The 23755-nt window shown below is 36.2% G+C and overlaps 1 protein-coding gene across 1 annotated transcript in view; it reads left to right on the top strand.

Moving 5' to 3' along the window:
* SCAPER (S-phase cyclin A associated protein in the ER) overlaps nt 1-23755 on the top strand; it is a 170569-nt gene that overhangs the window by 31346 nt on the left and 115468 nt on the right. The window contains exons 6-16 of the mRNA XM_076348457.1: nt 208-308; nt 1675-1791; nt 4849-5009; nt 12398-12660; nt 13119-13343; nt 14846-15016; nt 15503-15578; nt 16051-16168; nt 16502-16613; nt 17094-17234; nt 20050-20205. Of these exons, the coding sequence (XP_076204572.1) occupies nt 208-308; nt 1675-1791; nt 4849-5009; nt 12398-12660; nt 13119-13343; nt 14846-15016; nt 15503-15578; nt 16051-16168; nt 16502-16613; nt 17094-17234; nt 20050-20205 (1641 nt within the window). The remainder of the gene's footprint in view (nt 1-207; nt 309-1674; nt 1792-4848; nt 5010-12397; nt 12661-13118; nt 13344-14845; nt 15017-15502; nt 15579-16050; nt 16169-16501; nt 16614-17093; nt 17235-20049; nt 20206-23755) is intronic.

Below are 23755 nucleotides of genomic sequence, written 5' to 3'. Positions count from 1 at the left end.
GCACATTTTTTGACAGGATAAATGTTTTAATGTTTGTTCACATAAAAATCTTAACTGTCTGGGCTTTTTTGTTTTCAGGGTTTTTCTTAGTTTTATGTTTTGAGAGAGCTACAGACTAGTAAATCTCCTACTTTCTTTTCACTTCCTTTATTGGGGTGGGGGGATTGTTTTTTAAATACAAAGGTTGATGTAATGCTTGCTTTTCAGGAAGTCCTGATGATGCTTGATAACTATGTAAGGGACTTCAAAGCATTGATTGACTGGATACAGCTACAGGAGAAGCTAGAAAAAGCTGATGCTCAAAGCAGGTAATTAGATTTACGTATTTTTTTTAATCTATATCCAAATACTGTCTCATAGTAAACTTCATTTTGTAGCAGAGATTCAGCAAAAAGAACCAATTTTAATATCTGCTCTGGGGCATCAAGTAGGAAATTTTCCTTTTGGCCAGAATTGATGAGAGGACGTAGAGGGGATTTTATCCTCCCTGGTAGTGTTATCAGTGAACAGCTGTGCTGGAAATGGTAAAGGGTTTGGAAGTATAGTATCAGAAAGGTAAAACTGATTACGTCATTATAATTTGTGCCTAGTGTTGAGTTTGTGCCTTGGTGCCTAAGTTTTAGCTTTGAGAGGTAAATGAGAAGTAAGGTTTTGCTGGTGTAATTTGTGCCTGTAGAAGATGGGAGACCTGTAGTATGTGTGGAGTGATACACTTTAGTTCTTCCATTTTCCTTTCTTAGGTAGTAGGTTCAGTCACTCATCTGCCTAGGTAGAGACAAAAAGTAGACCAAACGTGACAAAGTGGTTGTATTAGTTGATTATAGATCGTTAATCCTGCCAGCAGTACTGGAACCAGTTAAAAAATAATTTATATAAGTGCTTTTCTGAGTCTGTCTTCATCAGCAGCGGGTTCCACAAGTTTGATTTTGTTTTTAATTGCCAGTTGTAATTTTCATGTAATCAGATAGCTTCAGGAGGAGGAGTTAAAAATAAAAAAGAAAATAGCGTCAGCTTCAATGAGATGCATAACGAAACTGCTACCTGGCTTCCACCTCAAACTATGTCTGTTTGGATGAGAACATTTTATGTTAGTGGCAGTTAACTTAAATCAACCCGTTCAATTGTCTTTGCAAGTACACATTTATCAGTAAATGTTATTGCTGACAAAGTTTGGTATGTCAGTAGTATAGTAGGAGTGGAAGGTGATATATTTGGTTAGTTCTAAAGGTTTTTTTTTTATGTACTGGAGATATTTGATACCTATATTAACCAAAGCAGCATTTAAACTGTATTGAATGCTCTGTTACACAGGATAGGAAAACATAGGGTACCTTAAATGGTTGTGGCCTTTTATGTGCATTGTTATTGTCACTAGAACTAGAGGATATTTCCAGTCCTACCCCTGATCCTTTCCTTTTAACTGGTTGGTTTGATGTTTGGTCCCACACTGACATTTAAAATAAGCATGTAGTCTTGAGAGTATGCATTATTTTCGATATGAGTCTGGCTAATACGGTTTGGAGTTGGTATAGAAACAATTGCTAAGATGTATGGTTAAATTCAGCAGTATTCATTAATACTTTATACCATTTGTTGGTGCTGTTTTTCCCTTAAGGTGATAGAGGAATAGTTATGTGAATTTTATTTTGAAACTTTTCTTTCCTGAATTTGCAGACCTACTTCATTAGCCTGGGAAGTAAAGAAAATGTCTCCAGGACGCCATGTGATTCCAAGTCCGTCAACAGATAGAATTAGTGTGACATCAAATGCTCGAAGAAGTTTAAATTTTGGGTATGAAACCAGATCATAAGTTTATTAAAGCTAAAATAAGGACTCATTTGAAGCAGAGTTCATGAATAAACTGTTTTTCTATAGTAATCAGTATATTGTTTTGCTGTTTATTAAGTCATATATGCAATTATTTGCATTCATGAACGAAAAGTACATGGTCTGTAAAAGAAAATTCTGTCAAGGAGTTAATTTTTTTACTTACTTCGTTACATATTTAATTACTGGTCATTCCAGAGACCTGAAGATAAAATACAATTAGTTTATTTCATGTTATCTGTTTAATACTCTCTTCCCACTACAAAACAAAGGTCAAAATGTCTGTAATTGGCATTTTAAAATTGCCAGTGTATGCAATGTGAATGGCCAGCTGTGTGTGCAAAAGTAAATCCAGGTCAAACAGAGTGAATGTAAAGTGAGATTATTATAATTCTGATGAATAGCAAAACTGATGCTAGTTTAAATATAGAGCATATTATATACTACCATAAAGCATCCTTTACTTGTTAAAAGGGAAATGGCTGTTTGAAAGCAGTTCAACAAAAATGTGCAGAAACACCAGTTTAGAGCGGCACTGTCTGGTGCTGTTTCAGTTCTGGAGAGCACGTATGTGTCCAATTTAAATCTTTCTCAGGGTGGTTTTTTAGTTCATTCCGGTTTGTCAGGATCTAGAGTACATACTATACTGTTTCATAAGGGGCTACAATGTCCTCAGCAGAGATGTAATATTAGAACATTTGGTCAGTACCTCTCAGTATTGAGCTCTCTTAAATTTTGTATATCAAATATTTCTACAAAAAGATTATAAACTGTATTTGGTGGAAAAATTGCTCCAATGGTGCTAGTCTCTTTGTAGATGTGTGTATTGATACCTACCTGACAACATTTGAGAGGTGTCTGCTTAAATGCATGATGATGGGGAGAAAATAAGCACAAGTAGTCAAATGAAAAATTTGAGTTTGGTGGAAATCAATGCTCTTTTATTTTTATTAGAACACAAACAACAGCTCAGCATAACAATGTCTTTCAGCTAAGCCTTTTTTTGTATGTAATTACATGTTGCTAATGTTGCTGGAGCTCTTTTATTTACCATCACAGGGAGATGATTAGCAACCATGTGTGTTAAAGCAGCTAACAACAAGATGAGTTTTCTATCCTTCAGACTTGCAAACTTTTTCTTCTGTCTTAGTCTGCTTGTGTGTCTTGAAGCAAGGCAACACCAGACAACTACAATATTTTGTGTGTGTTTGAGAAAATAGGATAGAAAATCAGGGTTTAGACATACTTGGTACTATGGAAATTTTTGACAGAATGCTAGGAATTATTAGGATAGGAATAGAGGACGGAAGAGAAGGTGGTGGTGTATCACCATAGAAATTCATAGTGAATGACTCATACCTTTCGTCATTTTCATCTCTTCCCAAAAGCAATTTAGAAAAATTAGGAAAAGTACGGAAACTGGAAACAGGAACAATCAGAAGTACCCAACAGTATTGATGCAAAAAGAAGAGAATTTGGAGAAGAGGTAGCAAGAAGGGTATGATAAATAAAATCACTTTTATGTGAAGATGAGTAGGAAAATTTTGTTCATTATTTTTGATGAAAAGGAATTGGGAGTACTAATTGAAATGATCAAACACCAAGCTTAAAATGACAGAAGTATTTTTCAAGACTTAGTATGTAGAATTTGTTATTATGTGACGCTTTGGATGCCAAAAGCATAAATGACTTCAGAAATTAATATCACGAAGATTAAAGTCCATCTTTGGTTATTAAGCACAGAGGTGTGTTTAATAAAGTACAACAACTTTTCAGTGTAAATTACTGCAACCTGGAGAGTGTGCCAAAGGAAAAGTCGTTCTGTACTGCACGGTTCTGATAATCTCTTGGCTCGGCTGTATGGAACTATCAGAGACAGGGTACAGGGCTTGGCCTCTTTTCCTGGTTTTCTCACATGAAATGGTATTGCATCCCCATAGGATCAATGGGGATTACTAAAAACAAACAAATGAACCAGCCAGGTTTTTATAATTTATGTAATTATTCCTGATAGGTTTTTTTGATGACTGATTTGATAAAAATAAGAAATAATGACAAATTGACATCTCACTGGGCTTAAAATAAGTGAACACTCTAGTTATATGGAGGCTTTCTACACATTTGCTTGAAACTTGCAAGATCTCCATTTCTTTATCCTTGGTTTGTTTTAGGTAATGAGGCAGCTGGATTTGTTGGACTGTTTTAATCGGTGTTGTAAAGCTTGGAAAAGAAATCAGTTGTATGATTGCAGATAAAATGACTCTTGTTAAAGAAGAGAATTGGATGCTTCTTGAACGTGTGCTGCTGGAATGAAAGTTATCATTTTCCAATTTAAAAAATTTTGCTTGCGTTCACTTAAATAAAACTATATAGGATTTTTGCTCTAAACCTTGTGCAGGAAGTGGTAACTTTTCACAAAAGGCAAACCAAAATAATTTAGAAAACACTACAATTCTGTCCATCTAGAAGTTCAAAGTTTAGGCAGTCATTTGGATCTTTCTGAAAGTTAATAGAATGCCCTTCCAGATTTACAATTTATTTTTGCTAAACGGATAATAGAAAATAGATCTATTATTTTATTTACTTAGCCTTGGAACAGAGTACCTTATGGATTTGTGATATCTACATTTACAATTAAACCTGTACTTTTTTGGACTTCTTGCACATATACTTTGTTAGACTCCTTGTATTAGTAATGGTTGCAGCCCATTCTGTACAGTTCACTGGTGCATTTAGGCAGGACCCAGGAAGATGCAACAGAAGAGCTGTTACATTTGGCTGTATGTTTATTTCTATGACTTGAAAATTTAGTATCAGACAATGTTTCTTGTGGGAGCTGTTTGCCCATCACTACAGTGCTGCGTGTTTCTTCAGCCACTAGATGTTTTTAAAGTTTTGGAACTAGCTCTCGGTCTGAATCAGTGAACACCAAGATTAAGGAGAGAGTGTCCTGATGAAGCTTTCTAACGAACCATTCTGTTATTTGATTAGACACTAAAAAGAGCTATGACTTTCATTTAGGAACCCTGCAGTGACAATTTCTGCAACACGCCTGGCTCCTTCTGGTGTAAGTTGGGCTGATAAGGTGAAAGCCAATCATGGAACTAAAGCTGCCAATCCTGAGCTAGCAACAGCACAAACCTGTCTGCCACCTCCAGTACAGAAGTCATCGCGGAAAAATGGCAAGTCTCTTTAAGTGGCTTAAGTTATTGTCACAAACTGTTTGGTATAAAATTAGTTCAGAGTGTGATGACCTATTTCCAAACCAATATTAAGTCTAAATTTGCAAAATACAATGTTTAAATTAAGTATCGAGATAAAAGATTAGTGCAGCCTTACATTATCATTGTAATAGTTAAGTTTGGGACAAAGTTGTGTTTTCACGTGTAGGCAACATTCCACTGTATTTTCACTAACTAGAATTTGACCTGTTAAAATACTAGTACATAACACCCCAAGAAACGAAAGGTCTTTGGTCACAAACTGATGATCCAACTGCGATTTGGATGGTTTAACAATATAAAGAATAATACATGTCAGGAATCTGTAAAAGAGCTCAAGATAGTTTTATGTGCCCAGGGAGATGATGTTACCAGAACTGTGCAGAAGTAACAATTGATGTTTTTTTTTTTTTCTTTGAAGACAAGAATGACCACATTCAGTTATGAATTGTTTCTCTAAAGATTCTCCTTGGAGAATGCTTGATGCTGGGGTCATCATCTTTTCTAGAAAATATTTGTTTAGTTGTAGACATAAAAAACTTTACCTTTTGGTTTATAAAGTTAGTTTCTTTGCACACACTGGAACGCTGAGATTGTCTTCAGAGTTGCATTTTTTTCCATTTATTTTTTTCATGTGTGGTCCCAGATGACTTTCTGCAAAATCAGCAGGCAGGATGTAGAAATGGATATTCTAAAATAAATTAAAAAGAAATGTTCATAATTTGGTTTTTTAAAAGAAAAAATACTGTAAGAGAATGTGTTAATTTAACATAGTTGTATGTTCAACCTAGTAGTAGATGATGTCATGTGTAGTGTTTTGGAGACTTGTGGTATATTATGGAACTAAAATACCTTGTCCAAGTGTCTTGCAGTTTAACATAAGTGAGTTCAGTAGCGTGCGGATTCTTATGCTTAGAAAAGAACAATTAAAATCATACTCTAAAAATGGTTGTTTGAATGGGAATTGATTGATGCTGTTTGCATGAGGGAGTATCTTGCTGTATATGTTTGCAGTGAGCTCGTTAGAGAACTGTAGCAGTTTGGCTGAGTTTTCAACACTGTAACTGGAGGTGTAATTCCACTTTTAATTTTTGCCAGCAGTTGAAGCTATTCATAACAAAACCTTTTTCTGATGATTATCGCTCATATTAAATTAACAGACTCCAAGCTGTTGTTAAAATACCTTTATTAGGAATTCTTGTGCTTATGGAGAATTCTATTAGCTACACGGAATAAAACTGATCTGCACTTCCATATGGATAACATTTTTAAGAGGCTAAAAGGAAAACAAAAGACCTTTTCCTTATGTTAGTTTTAGGCATTTAAAGGGCTTCTTCAGAATCAGTGTTGTGCTGTGTTTTATTGGCCGTTACCTGCAGCTGATGAGCTCCAAAAAGAGCGAAACCACTTAGGTCCTGTAGTACTGGCCTGTAAGTGTTCAGTAATTTTCAAAATCAAATGTGCTATATGATTCAGACTTGAAACATTTCATGTTAAGAAATAAGTCATTCCTTCTAGAGGCTTTGTTTATTCTTAAGAATCTCTTATCTCTGACATTCAACACTGGAGAGTTTCAATGATTTTCTCATGGCTGAATTGTAATGTATCTAACAAATCAAATTCTCTTTAGGAGCACGTTATCCTTTGTACGGAGGCTAGAATCACTTTGGTAAAATCAAATTAACCTCACTGCTTGGAGCACAAGAGGATCTGTGACGTTTATGCAAAGGGAGTCACTAAGGCTCTTCACATGCATTATTGAAGCAGATACGCTCTGCCTGTCCACCAGCTAATGCACTCACAGCTGCTAGGGGCATTCAGGCCTTGTGGGAAGGAGGATTCCTCCTGCCACCTTGTAATGCTCTCTTGTCCACCCTAAAGCCCAGCTGGGGCCTACAGTGGCAAGATTTCCCTAAAACACTTTTTCTCCGGTGATTTCCAACAGTGTTATCACTAGGTCTCACAATGGTTTTGTGAAGTGGACAAGTGGTATGATTACTGTATCTGTTTCATGGTTGATGGAATTTCCAAATGTAACTAAATAAGTCCTTAGGGAGAGAGAAAACACATTATTTTTCCAGGTATTCCTTTAAATTATTTTTGTTCTGGATGCATAATTAAATGAGGTTAAATCATCTTATCTCATTTCCCTCATTAAACTCAGTTTTCTCTATTTTCATGAATTTAAAAAAATAATAATTTTGTATTTCATGCTTGAGTATTTTCTAGAATATGAAATATAGTCTAGTCTTACTGTCTGACCAGTTAATGCAAGAGAAAAGATTGGATTAGTAACAGTAGTACACAGAGGCAATAGCCTAGCATGAAATTAATTCCCAGGTGCTCGTGGGTGAGAGGTGAGATAGGTGCTAGAAGTTTAGAGTGTGTATTAAGACTGGAAGTAGGTGCTTGCAATTAGAGTAGTTGTTTATTGTTTGTACATAACAGAAGAAAGGGCAGTCAAGAACATGGAAACTTCTCAGAAATATCGAATGGTTTTTTTCTGTTGCCACACTTGAAATCTAGTTTTATTAATTATTATCTTTCCTATATCGATTGCTCATGTCCATAGTTGTGAATAGATGTTCTTCGTAATGTAGCTAAGACCTGACTTTGCAGGACATAACAGTCCTCTAAAGTAACTGTCCTGGTTTGGGCTCAGACATGCTGGCACCTGATCTTGTGGAAGCATGCGTAACTTCTGCATACTGAGAACAAATTGCAGGAATGTCATCACAGACAGCAAAGGACAGTTTATTCCTGACTGGATTCTCAAATTCTTAAGCAGTTTCTGTTGAAAATTTTACATTCATTTTCTTTTTTCATATCCCCCCCCCCCATATTTCGAAGTGACCATTAAAAGCAGTCTGACAATTAACATCTCTAGGGTCTTGCTGATTAACTCACCATCTCTTGTTATGGTTTGTAAATTTACCATTTCTTGTACCACTACATTTTCTCTGGTTTTTTAGATTTATTTTATTGTTCTCGTTTTCATGTCTTCTGCCCTGTAACTGTGGTTCGGCTGAGTTCGTGTTTCTAGATTTGCTTCCAGATTCTTAAGTAATCATAGTTTTCCAAAGTGCCTCTCAGATACAGTAATACTACTTTAGATTTAAAAAAAAAAATTGGGGCTGGAGTTTAGTAATGAGTGGGGAAGGTCAAATAGGCTTTGGTAGTATATTACTTGCAAGTAAATTTTTAAGAAGGGGCACGCATCTCCTGAGGTAGAACTCCTAAGAGTTTCGCACATACTTGCCTAGATTTATTTTATTGATGTTGCCAGTAAGGCTGCTTGGCCAGTTCTTCCAGATGGAGTAACTTCGAAAGAGTAGGGCCCTGGTGGCTATGGGGGCCTCAAGATAACAGATGGCTTGTCACTTCCATGTAATACAAGAGCAAGCAGGGACAGGGGAGTTCAAATGAAACTAGAGAATGATCAAGGTAGTCAAATGAATTATTCATTAACAAAACTCTGGGAGTAATCAAACCCAGCATGTGATACTTAGCCCAGTAGCCATCTCCACATGCTATATGAAAAGAATTCCAGACTTAGGGAAAAAAGTGAAGGGAGGAGGGGTGATGCTGTACTGAGTATTAATTTTGCTTCAGATTAGGAGCTGTGTGATCTAATGTCAATAAATGTATTAGCTTTGCAAACTTTTTGTTAAAAACGTGCCTGGAAATGACTGAATACTAAACTGATAAGTGAATTAAAATGAAAAAGTAAATTCTTGAGCACAGCTAGTTGTCAGATGGCATAAAACTGTTAACTGATTCCAAATATTTCAACAGTCTGAATGTGTGCTTGCATTAAAAATTGTCTTGTATTTAAAGAATTCACCAAACAACATTCTTTCAAACACAAAACGTATTTCTGTGCTGTTAAAATAATTGGATAAGTCTTGAGTAATAATTATGAATCTGACAGTGAACAAATACAAATTAAAAATTGAACATGTATGGCTTTTACTAAAAGATTCATTCTTATTGTAGTAAGTGTGATTATGGCTTTGCCATGCTCTGAATAATTTTATTCTGATTAATTCTGTCATTTTAGAGTACTAAGAAATATGCCACGAAACAAGGAATCAACTAGGCAAGGCAGGCAAGAACTTTTTTTTTGGTAGAAGTAACTTCAGTAGATATTAGCAAAGATATTAGTAAAAGATATTAGAAGATATTAGTACGATTATATATATATAATAGATCTTATTATCTAGATGTTAGTAAAACTATCTTTAGGTAGTAGATACTACTAAAGGGTGTTTCCTGATCTTTTTTTAATGTAGAAAAGATGCCTTATGTAAGAGCTGACTTCAATTTTCGGAACAAGTAGAAGTGAAATCTTGCAACAATCGTTTTGCAAATGACAAGCAAAAGGAATCGCAATCCAAAAGTCTGCTGCAGTGAAGTGATGGAGGTTTTTTGGTTAATTTCAGCAGTCTTCTCAACAGTCTCTTTGTTGCCTGTATATTACTTGCCAGGGAAATTTCTTGGCCAAATTTTATCATAAGCTATATACAGCAAAATCTTTGTGGTCCTACCAATTACAAAAGTCAGTGGGGTAGGAGCAGCTGTGATATACAAGGGGCCTAAGCAGTCCTTCTTGTCCCACCTAATGCAGGGTCATATTCTACACAGGCTGTGTGCCTGGAGCTTTCTGCAGTAAATCTGTTTGTGATTCTTGTGGAATTAAAACCCTGTTCCCTGGAGTATTGCTGGAGATAAGATTGTCTCTGAGAGGGTAATAACATGTTTAGATCACTTGGTCCTGTAGCTAATAATATTTTTTCCATATAAAGATGAAGAAATGAAAATAAAGCCAAAGTCGCTTATAGGGGTCAAACGGAAAGTCTGTGGTAAAGCAAAAAAAAAAATCCGTATCTTTTTGACTGCCATTCCCCTCTCTAATCAGTGGTGCATACTGAAGCATGTGCAAGTGCACATAGGGGGAATGAACATAGAAGGGCTTTTTGCAGAGGTCTCTGGTTACCGTCAGTAATCTGAAGAGATCAGCTATAGTCATTCACACAAAGTTTTGGAATTTTGTTTACTTTAAAATATACAGTGAATTTTCTAGAGTAAAACAGTTTCAACAGTAAAATATCAAATTGAATTATCTTTTTGCATTTGTCATATTATCAGTATTGTTAAGGTTTGTGAACAATTATATAGTTACGTAAAAACAGCTATTGCATGAGCTGCTCAGCTGAGATAAATTTCAGTACAGTCCTGTTAACTTCGCTGGTAACTCATGATTTACACCAGCCATTGGTCTAGGCTGCTGTGTTTCATCCGGAGATGTTAAAAGGACCCCGTAGTTACATGAGCACTTAATGTTTGTAAAATGCTAGATGCCAAGGGTAGCCAAGTATGAAAGTGGCATTAGTTCTGGTTTAGGCTAATTTGCAGTATACTGGTTACTGCTGATGTTGAACATCAGTTCAAGTCCACCTAAAGATAGTTTAGTCCAGTAGGTACAACAGTTTTATGTTTTACCTAAAATAATCTTCACTTTTATTGACAGTCCTATGACTGTGCCACTGCAGTGCTTTGTAGTATAGCACTTCTAGTGAAAGTGTTGGTGCCAGAATTTCTGTACTTGCTTTAGAGTTGCCAGAAACACATGCCCTGGAGGGAAATTTAAAAAGACTCAAGGATTTTTGACCATGAAAATTAATGTTAAGACAGAACCTTTTTATGTACTGTAAATTTCTTTAAAATAAACATACATGTTCTGAAAGGAAGAAAAAGTATTTTGTTCGCTCATCTCCCTATGGGTGTGTTGACCTGCATATAGATGTTATTGGCAGTCCGTAAAGACGGTTCACTTCTTGTAACCTCTTGTAACTCCTTGTAGATCATGTGTTCCTACTGAAAGCAGGTGGTACTTTTAGAGAGCATAACACTTGTATCTTACATTTTTTTAAACCACTTTGTATTTTGCTTTTAAAAATCGGATCTCTAGAACTGTGAGTTTTAAGTCAGTCTTTAAGTTGGTAATGTGCAGTTCATCATAATATACAAATCATTCAGTTTTCTCACGACTCTTGGGTGTTTCAAATTACATTTTTTGACAACCAAGTGGACTCATATTTATGTTAAACTTTAATGTTTGAGCTCTGATCTTTATGCCTGAGGTACAGGACCATCTTTGTTAGTAAAAGCTTTAGAAATACCCAGAGAATGAATTTTGTTATACGAGTTCTATTCTAGATTTTTTTTTTCCCCTCTGTAAAGCAGGCGGTTTAGTGTCGGTTTTTTGAGTCTGTATTCCTCCAGGTAAAGGTAATCTCCCACACCCTTCTCTTCCTTTTATGTGAATGATCCTAAAAATAGCTTATGCCAAAGGTGCATTGGAAAGTATCATGCATGGTTCTTGAGTTTTTTGCAACAACTTTTGTTCAACAAATAGACACACGTGAACTCACACTTGCGAGTTACACCATCAGGTCTCAAAAGAATCACTTAGTTATTTCAAGACGTATGGGAAATTATGTGCTGGTATTAATTGCTGGCCACAAAAATCTTATATATGGAGAAGGGGATTCCCCTTGATATTCTAGAAATCTGATCACACTTAAGACCTGATACTTCAGACAGACAAATGTAACTTTGAAGGCTTTTCAGGTATGTACCAAGATTAGATATCAGAAATGTTGATCGGCAAGTTGTATTTAACAGCTATTTAGTCATCAAAGTAAATCAAAGTAAACTACTCTTCTGTTTTCTCCTTCAGTTTGCAGTCCCACTGTAGCAATATTTTGCTATTTCCTGGAATCCAGGAAAAGAAATTTTCTGAAAGCTGACACTGATTAGTGTATTTTTATTACCGGCATGAAACAAATGGAAAAAGTAAAGAAAACATTTCTGGAAGAATAGTAAGCCACATTCTGGAGACTGCTTTCCACACTAAGACGTGCAGTTACGTCTGAACTTGCAGAGATTTGCACTTTCACAAAAGGCCTCTAGTGTTACTGTTGCTACAAAGAACAAGAGTGTGGTTGCTTTATTGTGCTTTACCATCTCGTGAACAAGCAACACAGGCATGAAAAGCTTAAGTACATGTTGCCGTTTTCTCCATGGTTTTGTGTATGAGTAGCTTAGCTTCTTGAAATAACAGAACTGGTCCCATGAATAGAGTTGTTCAGTGTTTGTGAAACTGATAGCACTCCTTGAAGTAAAAAGCTTTGCTAAAGAATATGTCATTGATTTTTCGGTATTGATTTTTAAAGAGAACATTTCTATCACACAACTTGTGTGATACTGTAATAAAATAGTTGTTTATAATACTTCTATTTATAAGTCTCCCTTTCTTAGAACGGGGTGTTTTATTTTTTATGTAGATCGAAAGGATGCAGAGGGCTGGGAAACAGTTCAGCGTGGAAGGCCTGTTCGATCTCGATCCACAGCTTTGGCAACAAAAACTCCTGTAGCTGCAGAATCACTAAAGTCCAAAGGTGACAGTGACAAAGAAAATGTCATTTCACCACCGTCAGAGAATAAGCGTGGGAGTTCGCTTACTGACAGCGGTGCATCCAAAAGCACAGAGCTTGTACAGAAAGATCCTTTACATCAGTCTGAAGGTCCTCTTACTGAAAGGACTCAGGTCAGTACAATTTTGAACCATTTTCTAACCTTTAATCTTGCAACTTTTTCTTTAGAGCCTTTTCTAAAGGTAGTGTTGTCTAGAGCTTTTATTTGCTAACCAGACTGGAAAAGGATTTAAAAATAATGGCTATTTCAGTTACATTTATGGAAACACATTAAGATGTTGGCACAAATAGGCAAGTTAAAAATCATGAGATGAACCATATATTTACAGTGCTGTGGACAGGTTTCCCATGTTTTCCAAAAGCTCAGCATTAGGCAACATCTCACACATAGAAGATTTCCGGTAGAAAGATCCAACTTTCACAAGGTTATGAGCAACTGAAAAATATACGTGGAGTTATTTGCGTCACTCACTGTAAAGTTGCCAAATATTTTGTTAAAATCCTTTTGACTCTAGTGACTTTAAAAATTGGTATGTTACATTTTGTTGATTTTGCAAATGCCTCTTGTTAGTTCACAGCACACGCCTCGGAAGACTGCAGGAGCACTGGCACACCACTGCAAGAAGATTCCTTACAAACAATTTCTGAGATGCCTCCAGTTCTCACAAATACTGACTGTACTTCAAAAACCCTGCAGATTAATGACGCTTCCTCCCTGATCGTTGATACTATAGACCGGCATCAAACAGAAAAAGCTAAAACTGAAACTGAAATGGATCCCTCAGATATTTCAAATGTGAGTGCTGCCAGATTGGTAAGAAATCTTACAAGATTTCTGAGTAAATAATAAATATAAGCCTTAATTTTCTCATTCTGTGTTGCACAGTGTTTATTGTTAGCCTGCTGTAGAAATTGTAGAAAAGTCTATTAACTTTCCTATTAACTATTCTGCTTAACTGTAGAAAAAATAATTTGTTGCACAGATACTTTTCATGATAGGCTTTAATTCCAGTAGTTTCTGAACTTAAACTAGAAAGATATAAATGCGTTATTTGGAATAGAGATCTGTGCTCTCATTTCTTTTTTTACATACATTTTTGCCATAATTTTTAATGTCCTTCTACTATCAATCATTTTAAGTCAGACTCATTAAATTCTTACTCTAGTTTTGCTAATTATTCAAACTGGAAACACATGGGATATCAGAATTCTGTTGGAAACAAATGTAGACCTCTGCCTTTTTAAGACTAGCTGAACGGCTCTCTTGGGTCTTCCTATACAACTAGCAATTTGGATGAATGCCATTCTTAAGCAACAAGTGTGAAGTCAGTATTCTGTTTTTATGTGGCTTCCCAAAAATAATGTCCTTTCTTGTCTGTAGAATTCTGCAGGTTTCAAGGTGCGTCTGCTTTACTGGGATTCTCTGAGTTGAGAATTGCAGTAATGCTACGTAAAATCCAGGTTATACTTTCAGGTTATGTTTTGTTCTGTTTTTTCCAGAAACTAGATTAAAATTCTATATACAAAGTTTTCCTGTAAATTGCTTTCCCTTTAACATCTTTTACAAACTGGATTCCTGCTAGGTAATTTCCATTAGGTGGGATCTGCGTCTCTTGTGAGCGTTTTACCACTCCTGATTAGATGGCTTTGAACACCGATTTGTGTTTTGGGGCACATTGTTTGGTAGCCGGAGTGGAAATGAACTAGTTAATACTGGACATTAGAGAAGGAGAAGACAGTCAGCATATTCAGGCTTATATTCTTGCCTAACTATCTTGTCATTCATGTTGAAAAACAAGTATAGCCTGAGATTCCATTGTATTAACTACGGTAAAGTTTCCAGATACAGTTCATCTGCAGATCCATTTTCATCTTTAAATAATACTTTGGAGCATGATTCCATTTCTGGAGATAACAGCAGGGCATGCCATTAATGTTTCAGAGTATGTGTTGCTTAGTCCCTAAGACTAGGTATTTAAAAGAATAATTAGAAAAGAACTTTATTGCTTTTAATTACACTGTTTATGTAATACGTTTTGGAATGATGTGAATGATAATTAATTTCATAAGTTTTCACGTAGGTATTAAATGAGTTAGTAGTTGCTAACAGTTTTAGTGGGGTTTATATTTCGGTTACCTTCACAAAATTTAGCAGTAAGGAACTACAGGTAATTAGAATTTGAACAAAAAGTCATATAGTTCATATTAACTATATGGAAACCACTTTTTCGTGCCTGCTTCTGATTTTGGTTTTTTGTTGTTTTTTTTTTTTTCTTCCTGGTTTCATGTTTCCTACAGTCTATGGCAGAAGTCCTTGCTAAGAAAGAAGAGTTAGCAGATCGCCTGGAAAAGGCAAATGAAGAAGCCATTGCTAGTGCTATTGCAGAAGAAGAGCAATTAACTAGAGAGATTGAAGCAGAGGAAAACAATGACATTAATATCGAGACTGACAATGATAGCGATTTCTCTGTGAGTGTTCCATTTATTTTAAGGTGCTCAACTTCAATCTGTCTTTGATGTCAGCGGAGTATGAATATAGAATTTGTTAGTGTTCATTTTTGCATTAATGTAATCTGTTTTACATGCAAATAAATAGTGTCATGTAGTAATTATACTGTACTGTACTCTCTAAGGTATAGTTAGTCTTACTAAACTCAGCAGCACAGTGCTGCTGAGTTGTACAAAGTCCTCTGATATTGCAGTAATTGTCCTGCTGCCTACTTCTGTGTGTGAAACTGGGAGAGCTGGGACTTACTTTCATTGCTACCACACAGGAGCTACTCTAGGTGGAGCAGAAGTCTCCTTTTCTACTATCAGGAACAGCATCTGTCTTTGGGATGGCTAATTCAATTTGGAAACATTGCTGAGTATCGCTGAGTTGGTGCTTTTTAATGTGTGTGTACACCTGCCTGTTAAGGTTTATGTTTTTACTGTCTGGATCATATTAAATTTCAGGCTAGTATGGGCAACGGAAGCATATCTTTCTGTGGTATGTCTATGGACTGGAATGATGTCCTGGCAGATTATGAAGGTAAATTTTCATATATTACTGTGCTTACATTGAAATGACAGCAAAATTTAGAAAAATGCCCATTTTACTCATAGTAAGTAAGTAACTTTACAGTTAAGGTTTTGGAAGATCCCCCTAGCATCTAAATATTATTCCAAGTTTTGTTATTTTTTACATTATTTCCTTAGGATGGACTTGTATGTTCAAACCCTCTCTGTGTGTCTTTGTTCTTCAGCTCTCTTCCCCCATCTCTCTATTAGAATTTTAAAATTTGTTATCCAGTTTTATCTTAACATTTGGATAAAAGCATAATAAAATCATTAAGCATTGAAAATGCACAGGGATTAGAGATGCTTCAGTCTGTGTTTGTACCTTACTTAGGCTCAAGAGAACCCATTTGAGAGAGAACTTAGAGGAACTAAGCCTCATTAATTGCACTTCTCCCAGAAAAGTGTGATTAAATTATCTAAGTCTTTGTTTTCTTTATGTACAGCTCGTGAATCATGGCGCCAGAGTAATTCTTGGGGAGACAGAGTGGAAGAAGAGCCTGCACGTCCACCTGGACATGGAATACACATGCATGAGAAACTGTCGTCACCATCACGCAAAAGGTTTTAGAGTTGTTACCTGTCTTGATTAGCCAGTGAAAACAAGCAACCAAACTCATGGCTGCGTGAAACTGTTCATGAATCTACTTTCTTTAAGTCCGTGGGTGGAAAGTGTTATAGAAATCAGTATATTATTTTCATAATGAACTAGACTTGTGCTACATTGTCCAGTAAATAAAGATTTGAAGACTAGAAGAACAGTATTTACATTTAGGGGAAATAATTGCCCTCGGGTGGCCCGTTTGTTTTCTTACTGAAAATGACATAGAAATGTTTGCAACACTGTCAGTTGATGTTGTGTCACTTGCTTTTGCTCTGCTTTGTTTTTTTTAAAAGAACAATAGCAGAATCCAAAAAGAAACATGAAGAGAAACAAATGAAAGCTCAACAGCTGAGAGAAAAGTTACGTGAAGAAAAGACACTGAAGCTTCAAAAATTAATGGAGAGGGTAAGCTTTCTGTGATACAAAGGAGCCGGTCTGCTGCCTTTCAGAAAAGATTTTTTTTTTTTTCCATGTAGTCTAGAAATGTTGGAGATTAAAGCTAGCGGTGAAATGAAATTTTCCTTTGAGTCTGAGTTCACATAGTTTTCACAGATGACTCGTGCGTGACAGATATTAAAGAAAGCATTATTTCAAATCATGAACTCCTGTGAGAGTGTTGCTGACATACTATACTGACTCAGATTCAGGGAAGGCATGATAAAAGGAGAAATGTGTTGCATGTATCCAAGATAAATGCTAAAACTCGCCAAACCGAAGCAGTTAGCAAATCAGTGTACTTTGGGTTAAACTTAATGCAGGCTTTGTGTAGGGCATCAAAATGTTTTATTACTGTAAATAAAGCTTAAAATATTAGAAAAGTCTGAGGAAAATTCAGGCCCTACTTTCAGTTGCTGTGTTAGTAATGAATTTACTCATTATATATAGGAGAAAGATGTACGGAAATGGAAAGAAGAATTATTAGATCAAAGACGCAGGATGATGGAGGAAAAATTACTCCATGCAGAATTTAAACGTGAAGTGCAGCTACAAGCAATTGTGAAAAAAGCACAAGAGGAAGAAGCTAAGGTAAGTTATTTTGTTTTAAAGGGGAACTGTTTAATAGTTATGCTTTTATATGTTTTGTACCTCAGAGTGCTCATGAGTAGGTTGTGAAGGATGGTGTAAGTTAGATATGAACATGTGTGAACCGTGAAGCGGATACATGCCAATCTCTAAAACAGACGATTTTTCTCCAATATGAGTTTAAAATTAATTAGCTGTTATTAGACATCATGGTGGGTTGGACTGGAAGAAAAGATGGGTTGACATAAAGAGCTGATAGTAGTCTTGCTGCTTTTGTTCCTCGCAGAGAGTATGGCAGCATTTTTGGTGATAACTAGTCCTCCTGGAAGGAGTAAAAGATCTGATTATCAATTCTCTGCTTTCCAGCATGTAGGATGAGAACTGGGGAGGGCTCATTGCTCTTATCCTTTGTTAAACATCCATTCTAGACCCAGCATTCTGTGTCCTTAAACAATAGTTCTGTTGCTGTGTTTTGTAGCACTAATATTGTTAAACAGTTGGAAATAAATAGAAACCTACAGGTTAGCACATGGCAATTATTCTAAAATAAATATTTTGTTTAGTGCTGTTCTGACTTTAATACGTAATTTTGTAAGACGAGCACTAGATTAATGCTTTTTGGTTTACCTTATTCATACTACTTTGATAAACGTTGTCATGGTTTAACCCCAGCGAGCACCTAAGCACCACAGAGCTGCTCACTCACTCCCCTCCCTGGCCCTGGTGGGATGGGGGAGAGAATCAGAAGTGTAAAAGTGAGAAAACTCGTGGGTTGAGATAAAAACAGTTCAATAATTGAAAATAAATAAATAATAAAAAATAAATTGTAAGGAAAAGGAAAATAACAGAGAGAAATAATACCCAAGAAAGACAAGTGATGCAAATGAAAACAATTGCTCACCACCAACTGACCAATGCCCAGCCAGTCCCCGAGCAGCGCTGCCCCCGCCAACCTCCCCCGCTAGTTTTATTGTTGAGCATGATGTCACATGGTGTGGAATATCCCTTGGGTCAGTTGGGGTCAGCTGTCCCGGCCGTGTCCCCTCCCAGCTTCTCGTGCCCCCCCAGCCTGTTCGCTGGTGGGGTGGGGTGAGAGGCAGAAAAGGCCTTGACCCTGTGTCAGCACTGCTCAGCAGCAACAAAAACATCCCTGTGTTATCAACACTGTTTCCAGCACAAATCCAAAACACAGCCCCGTACTAGCTCCGGGGAAGAAAATTAACGCTATCCCAGCCAAAAACAGCACAACATAAATGAAATAGTTTAAAGACTGTTTTTTCCCAAGTAAAGATACATGTGTCTCCTTAAAACTAAAATGTTACATTATATAATGAGCATGTGTCCCAGCTGTGATTGATGCAGCTGTTTATCTGTATTGTTTAAGATAAGCACAACAAAACTGATTTAGCTTTTTTACTTATTCGCTGTTTCTGTCTCTTCGTTTAAAATGATTTCTAGATCAGTCTAACATACCTTCATTATTATTTCATTACACTGGTGTGACTTCTATAATCATATTAACTAAATCACACTTGCCATAATTCCCCAGCTAAGCAGATGTTTCCAGTATCGTGTGTGTTTAAATGTATAAGATCTGCTGCCTCTTGAGATTCTTGTGTTCTGGAAATAAAGGTTAATTGGGCCAGAAGGCTTCAGAGGAATAGCTGATGAGTAGTATAGCTGAAGACCATGGTAACTGTTGCTGCCCAATTGGTTGTCTAAATTCCCAGTACTTACTTGTTTACTGAACTGTGAAATCCATTCTGTAAATGGATTCTAGTCAGTAAACAAAGCAACAAAAATATCCTAGCACCCTTTACGTGATCTGTTGTCTGTCCATGTATCTTCTCTTCAGTCATTTCTTTTGTGGATTCAGAGCAAGCATGAACTTTGAGTTCAGCAAAACAATTTCTATTTCAGTCATAGGTTTGAGTCTGGTTTATAGCTGATAAATTTTTATGATTTTCCTCAATAACTTTGGTTCTAAAATTTTTATTTTATTAAATCAAAGTTTAAGTAAGAGTTTGATTTTTCCCATCCATATAAATTTCTAAAGCATTTGCATTAAAAGCCAAAAGTTGAAAAGAATTTTGTTCAGCAACCTTGTAGCGATCACAAAATATTACCTTCATGAACTTAAGTAGTAGAAAAGCATATTCTTTGATATTTTTAGTATACACATTAAAGTACTTTTAAGTTAACCTTTTCATGTTATTTTTTTATTCTTGTGTATTGCACTGTCCTGTGGTTGAAAAAAATAATATATATGTTTGTGAAACAGGCTAGACTGATAAGAAATATTAAGACAATGAGCTTGTTCATTTTTTTCTTCTTCATAGTATGTATAGTTTCACCCTTTTATTCAGTAAGTACCCATATATTTAAGGTTAGATCAAAAGACTTTTTGGATTCTGCTAACTCTTACGTATTGTAGTGACTTATCCAGCTGGGCCTTAGCATTCCACATTTTGCGAATGAGAGAATAGACTAATGAAGTCTCATTGCTGAGAAGACTGGGAAGATTTTCCTGGTATTTAGCCAAAGTTTCTTGTTTTTCTGATACAATTCAATTTCTCTCTTTTATATTCCATGGGTTATCCTGTTTAAGAAAAAAACCAAAAGCCAAACCCCAACACAAATGAAAAACTCAACAAAAACCCAAAACCTTATTCTCAGCTTGGTAGTTTTCCAACCCATTCTGGAGAAATGTTCCGCCAGTTTAATTATCAAATGGATAATTAACAACTGGATGGAATTCAATAAGAATGAAACATTTCAACTTCTCAGATCTTTTCTTACACTTTCTGATTATTTGCAGGTAAATGAAATTGCATTTATAAACACCTTAGAAGCTCAGAACAAACGTCACGATGTGTTGAATAAACTAAAAGAATATGAACAACGCTTAAATGAATTACAAGAAGAGCGTCAACGAAGACAAGAGGAAAAACAAGCACGTGATGAAGCAGTTCAGGTATAATATATCTGCAGTTGCAGAGGGACAATGAAATACATATTTGTTTTTCATTTTGGCTATGCAGTCTTTGCTTTCTATCTTACCTTCTTTGTTCAACTTCAGAAGAGTATACTCATATGTTTCTCCTTTATAATGTTTCAGCAGTAAGAGGGAGAAAGGTATGTCTTAAAGTTGCTTTAGCAGAGGTATTATAGAAGCTGGGTAGATGATTGTTGTGGTTTAACCACAGCCAGCAACTAAGCACCACCCAGCCACTCACTCGCTCCCCCCTGGGTGGAATAGGGGAGAGAATCAGAAGAGTAAAAGTGAGAACTCGTGGGTTGAGATAAAGACAGTTTAATAGGTAAAGCAAAAGCTGCACATGCAAGCGAAGCAAAACAAGGAATTTATCCACCACTTCCCATGGGCAGGCAGGTGTTCAGCCATCGCCAGGAAAGCAGGGCTCCATCACACGTAACGGTGACTTGGGAAGACAAACACCATCACTCCGAATGTCCCCCCCTTCCTCCTTCTTCCCCCAGCTTTATATGCTGAGCATGATGTCACATGGTGTGGAATCTCCCTTGGGTCAGTTGGGGTCAGCTGTCCCGGCCGTGTCCCCTCCCAACTTCTTGTGCCCCCCCAGCCTGCTCGCTGGTGGGGTGGGGTGAGAGGCAGAAAAGGCCTTGACCCTGTGTCAGCACTGCTCAGCAGTAGCAAAAACATCCCTGTGTTATCAACACTGTTTCCAGCACAAATCCAAAACATAGGCCTGTACTAGCTACTGGGAAGAAAATTAACTCTATCCCAGCCAAAACCAGCACACTGATTCAGGCCTATCTTAAGCTTTTTTTTTTAAAAAAATATTTGTTACTCCATTATAAGGAAATCTTTGCATTTTGGTAACACTTAAAACTTTGAGAGAGCAAATAGAAAAATATTCCTTATCATATGCCTACTGTCATAATTATCATACTTTTTACCGGATCAGTGAAAACCACAATGCAAATGTGTTTGTGTTCCTGGAATCCTGGTGTGGGTTGGTTTTTTTTTTGGTTTTGGTTTTGGTGTTTTTTTTTTTTTTTTTTTGTTGGTTTATTTTAATACAGCATTCCAATACTAAGTTTTCCCTGCCTCACGCATCCACTTTTTTGGCACTGTTCTCTATGTTAGAATCTGAAACACAAGTTTTCTTCTTATGTAAGCTCCTCCTCCTCCCTCTCTATACGTGCCTCAGATCACCACAACTGTAGATCACCTGTGAATCCAGCTTCTGCCTGAGCTTAATACTTAGCATTAGCAGTTGATTCTATCTCCTTGTTAAAAATGGGGCATGTTACTGACTTCAGTGGCTCAGAAGTCATTTTTGAGACAGAAGGTACTCCAAAAGCACTGGATAAAACTCTTTTTGAGCGAATATATTAATAAAAGTTTCTGGATTTCCAAGGGTTGATTGCATTATCAGTGAAAAATATACTTTCAGATTGTTTATAAAAATCTGATCTCAGTGATCCTGTTTTTTGTAGTTACTCACACTCCCTTATTCTAGACTGCAGCTTTCCTGGAGTCCCTTTCTGGGACTTCAGGTGTTTTTGACTCTTTCTTGTCTCTTTTTTTTAGTCCTTTCCTGGGTTGTGTAGGTATTAGGCTGTTCTTAGGCTGGTAGTTGAGCTAGAACAAAGGCTGCAGACAGGCTTTCAGTACTAAATCCCACTTATGACCACACTGTTCTCTGCGTATCCTTTCTGCCGGACCAAGGATCAAGCCGATGCTTCCTACTGTGCTTTTTCCATGCACAAGTTGCTTAACAGTTGAGCAAAGCCCTATATTTTGAGGTATGCTGTAGCTTCCCCTGCTGTCCTCTGTAAAACAATGTGTGTTCCCCTCACAGGAGAGCTTTTCCTGCACTGTTGTGGAGCTGGACCCACTCCCAGTATAACAACTTTTTTAGCAGTTAGTATAACTATGAACAAATAATTCCACTTACATGAACTGAAATGAATCATGAGTGTTCTGGCCTATAAGTATGAATTTAACTTTATGCAAAAACTCAAATGCTGGAAGAATACAACACTTCTAAACGTAACTACTTTATGCTTACTGTAACAGTGATGGACTTCTACTATATGTGGAATTGCATCATTTAAAATCACAAGGATTCTAAAAATGGTATAAAATTTCAGTATCTGTGGAAACTGGGCTGCTTCTGTTTATCTACCTGAACAATGTCTTTGTCAACCTCAAGTGTTTTTCAGATCCATTCAATAAAATCTGCTTGCTTCTTCCTGACACCAAATTCTGCAGATTCACCTTTAAATCCTCCTTCCATCAAGCTCATTTTAACTTTTTAATTACCGCATCTACCACAGATTTTTTTTTTTTTCCAGCTTTTGCTTGCTTTTCCATTTAATAGCACTGGTATGTAATTCAAAATGCGCAAGCTATACTTGTCCATTTTCGAGTGCCACCTTAAAGGTCTCTGTAAGGAATGTCCAGCAGAACTAGTATTTGTTTTTATGATGCACTAGGTGTATTCTACAGTTTGCATTCTTGTTGATTTAATAGTACAGTTGTAGTAAAGTATGCCATATCTTGTCTTATTTTCTTAAGAAGGAAATTAATGTATTTGTGCAATGCCGTCATTGAAACTTTATGCAGGAAAGAATATGGTTACTGTGAAAGCCAGAGCTTTGATTATCCATTACCCAGCTATATTGCCTGTGGAGATGAAGACAGTGCAGTTAACATCATATTCACTGATATAAAATGCTGTGCATGAAACAAAAAAAGTTCACTTATTTTTGTAGTTCTTTGTTTCTTGATTAAAATAAAGTATAAGGTTGATGTTTTCTGCTTTCAGTATGTCTAAATTTTTGTAAAACCAGTATTTATGCAGGGCCCTCATCTAACCATGTGAAAATGTTCATCATTCCAGCAAGTTTTGGTTTGTGCTAATGAAATCTCATACTGTCTTCTGAAAGGAAGATGATTTATTTGCTAGTATAGTGATGTGCTTTTACAGTGGTGGAGTTTGTGGCAAGGAGTATATTTAAAAAAATTTATTTAAATACCTGTTTTTCATTTATTCAGTCGTACAAAACAGACTAAGTTTTCAGCAAGATAAGGATTTGAAGAACACATTAAAAATCCATTTCTCTCCAGACTTTCAGCTAAACCAAATAATCACATTTCCTCTTAGTAAAACTCACCAACTTAATGTCTACTCATAAATGTCTTATTTAAATATAAGGTTTCAAACATGCTTTATTTTTACATTTGTTGCTGATAGAAGTATAGCCATTCTGTCAGAAAGGTTTACAATACCATGAACAGTTTCTTAATTACTCAGAAAAAAGGAAAAATTGAGTAGCGAGAAAGGAATCATATATTCAGTGATAGCGCAAAAATAAATTGTCAAAATCTGTTTTGTTTTATAGCATCACTCAGATAGTTTCAGAATCATAATTTAAATATAAATATTCCATGGGAGTATATGTTATTTCTATATCACGTGTATCCTGGGGGATGTTCAAAATGTTTTCAAATACTCTCATTAATGAACTAGTTT

Source organism: Aptenodytes patagonicus, chromosome 10, assembly GCF_965638725.1.
Source record: "Aptenodytes patagonicus chromosome 10, bAptPat1.pri.cur, whole genome shotgun sequence".
Classification (NCBI taxonomy): domain Eukaryota; kingdom Metazoa; phylum Chordata; class Aves; order Sphenisciformes; family Spheniscidae; genus Aptenodytes; species Aptenodytes patagonicus.
This window is presented reverse-complemented; position numbering and strand designations above follow the sequence as displayed.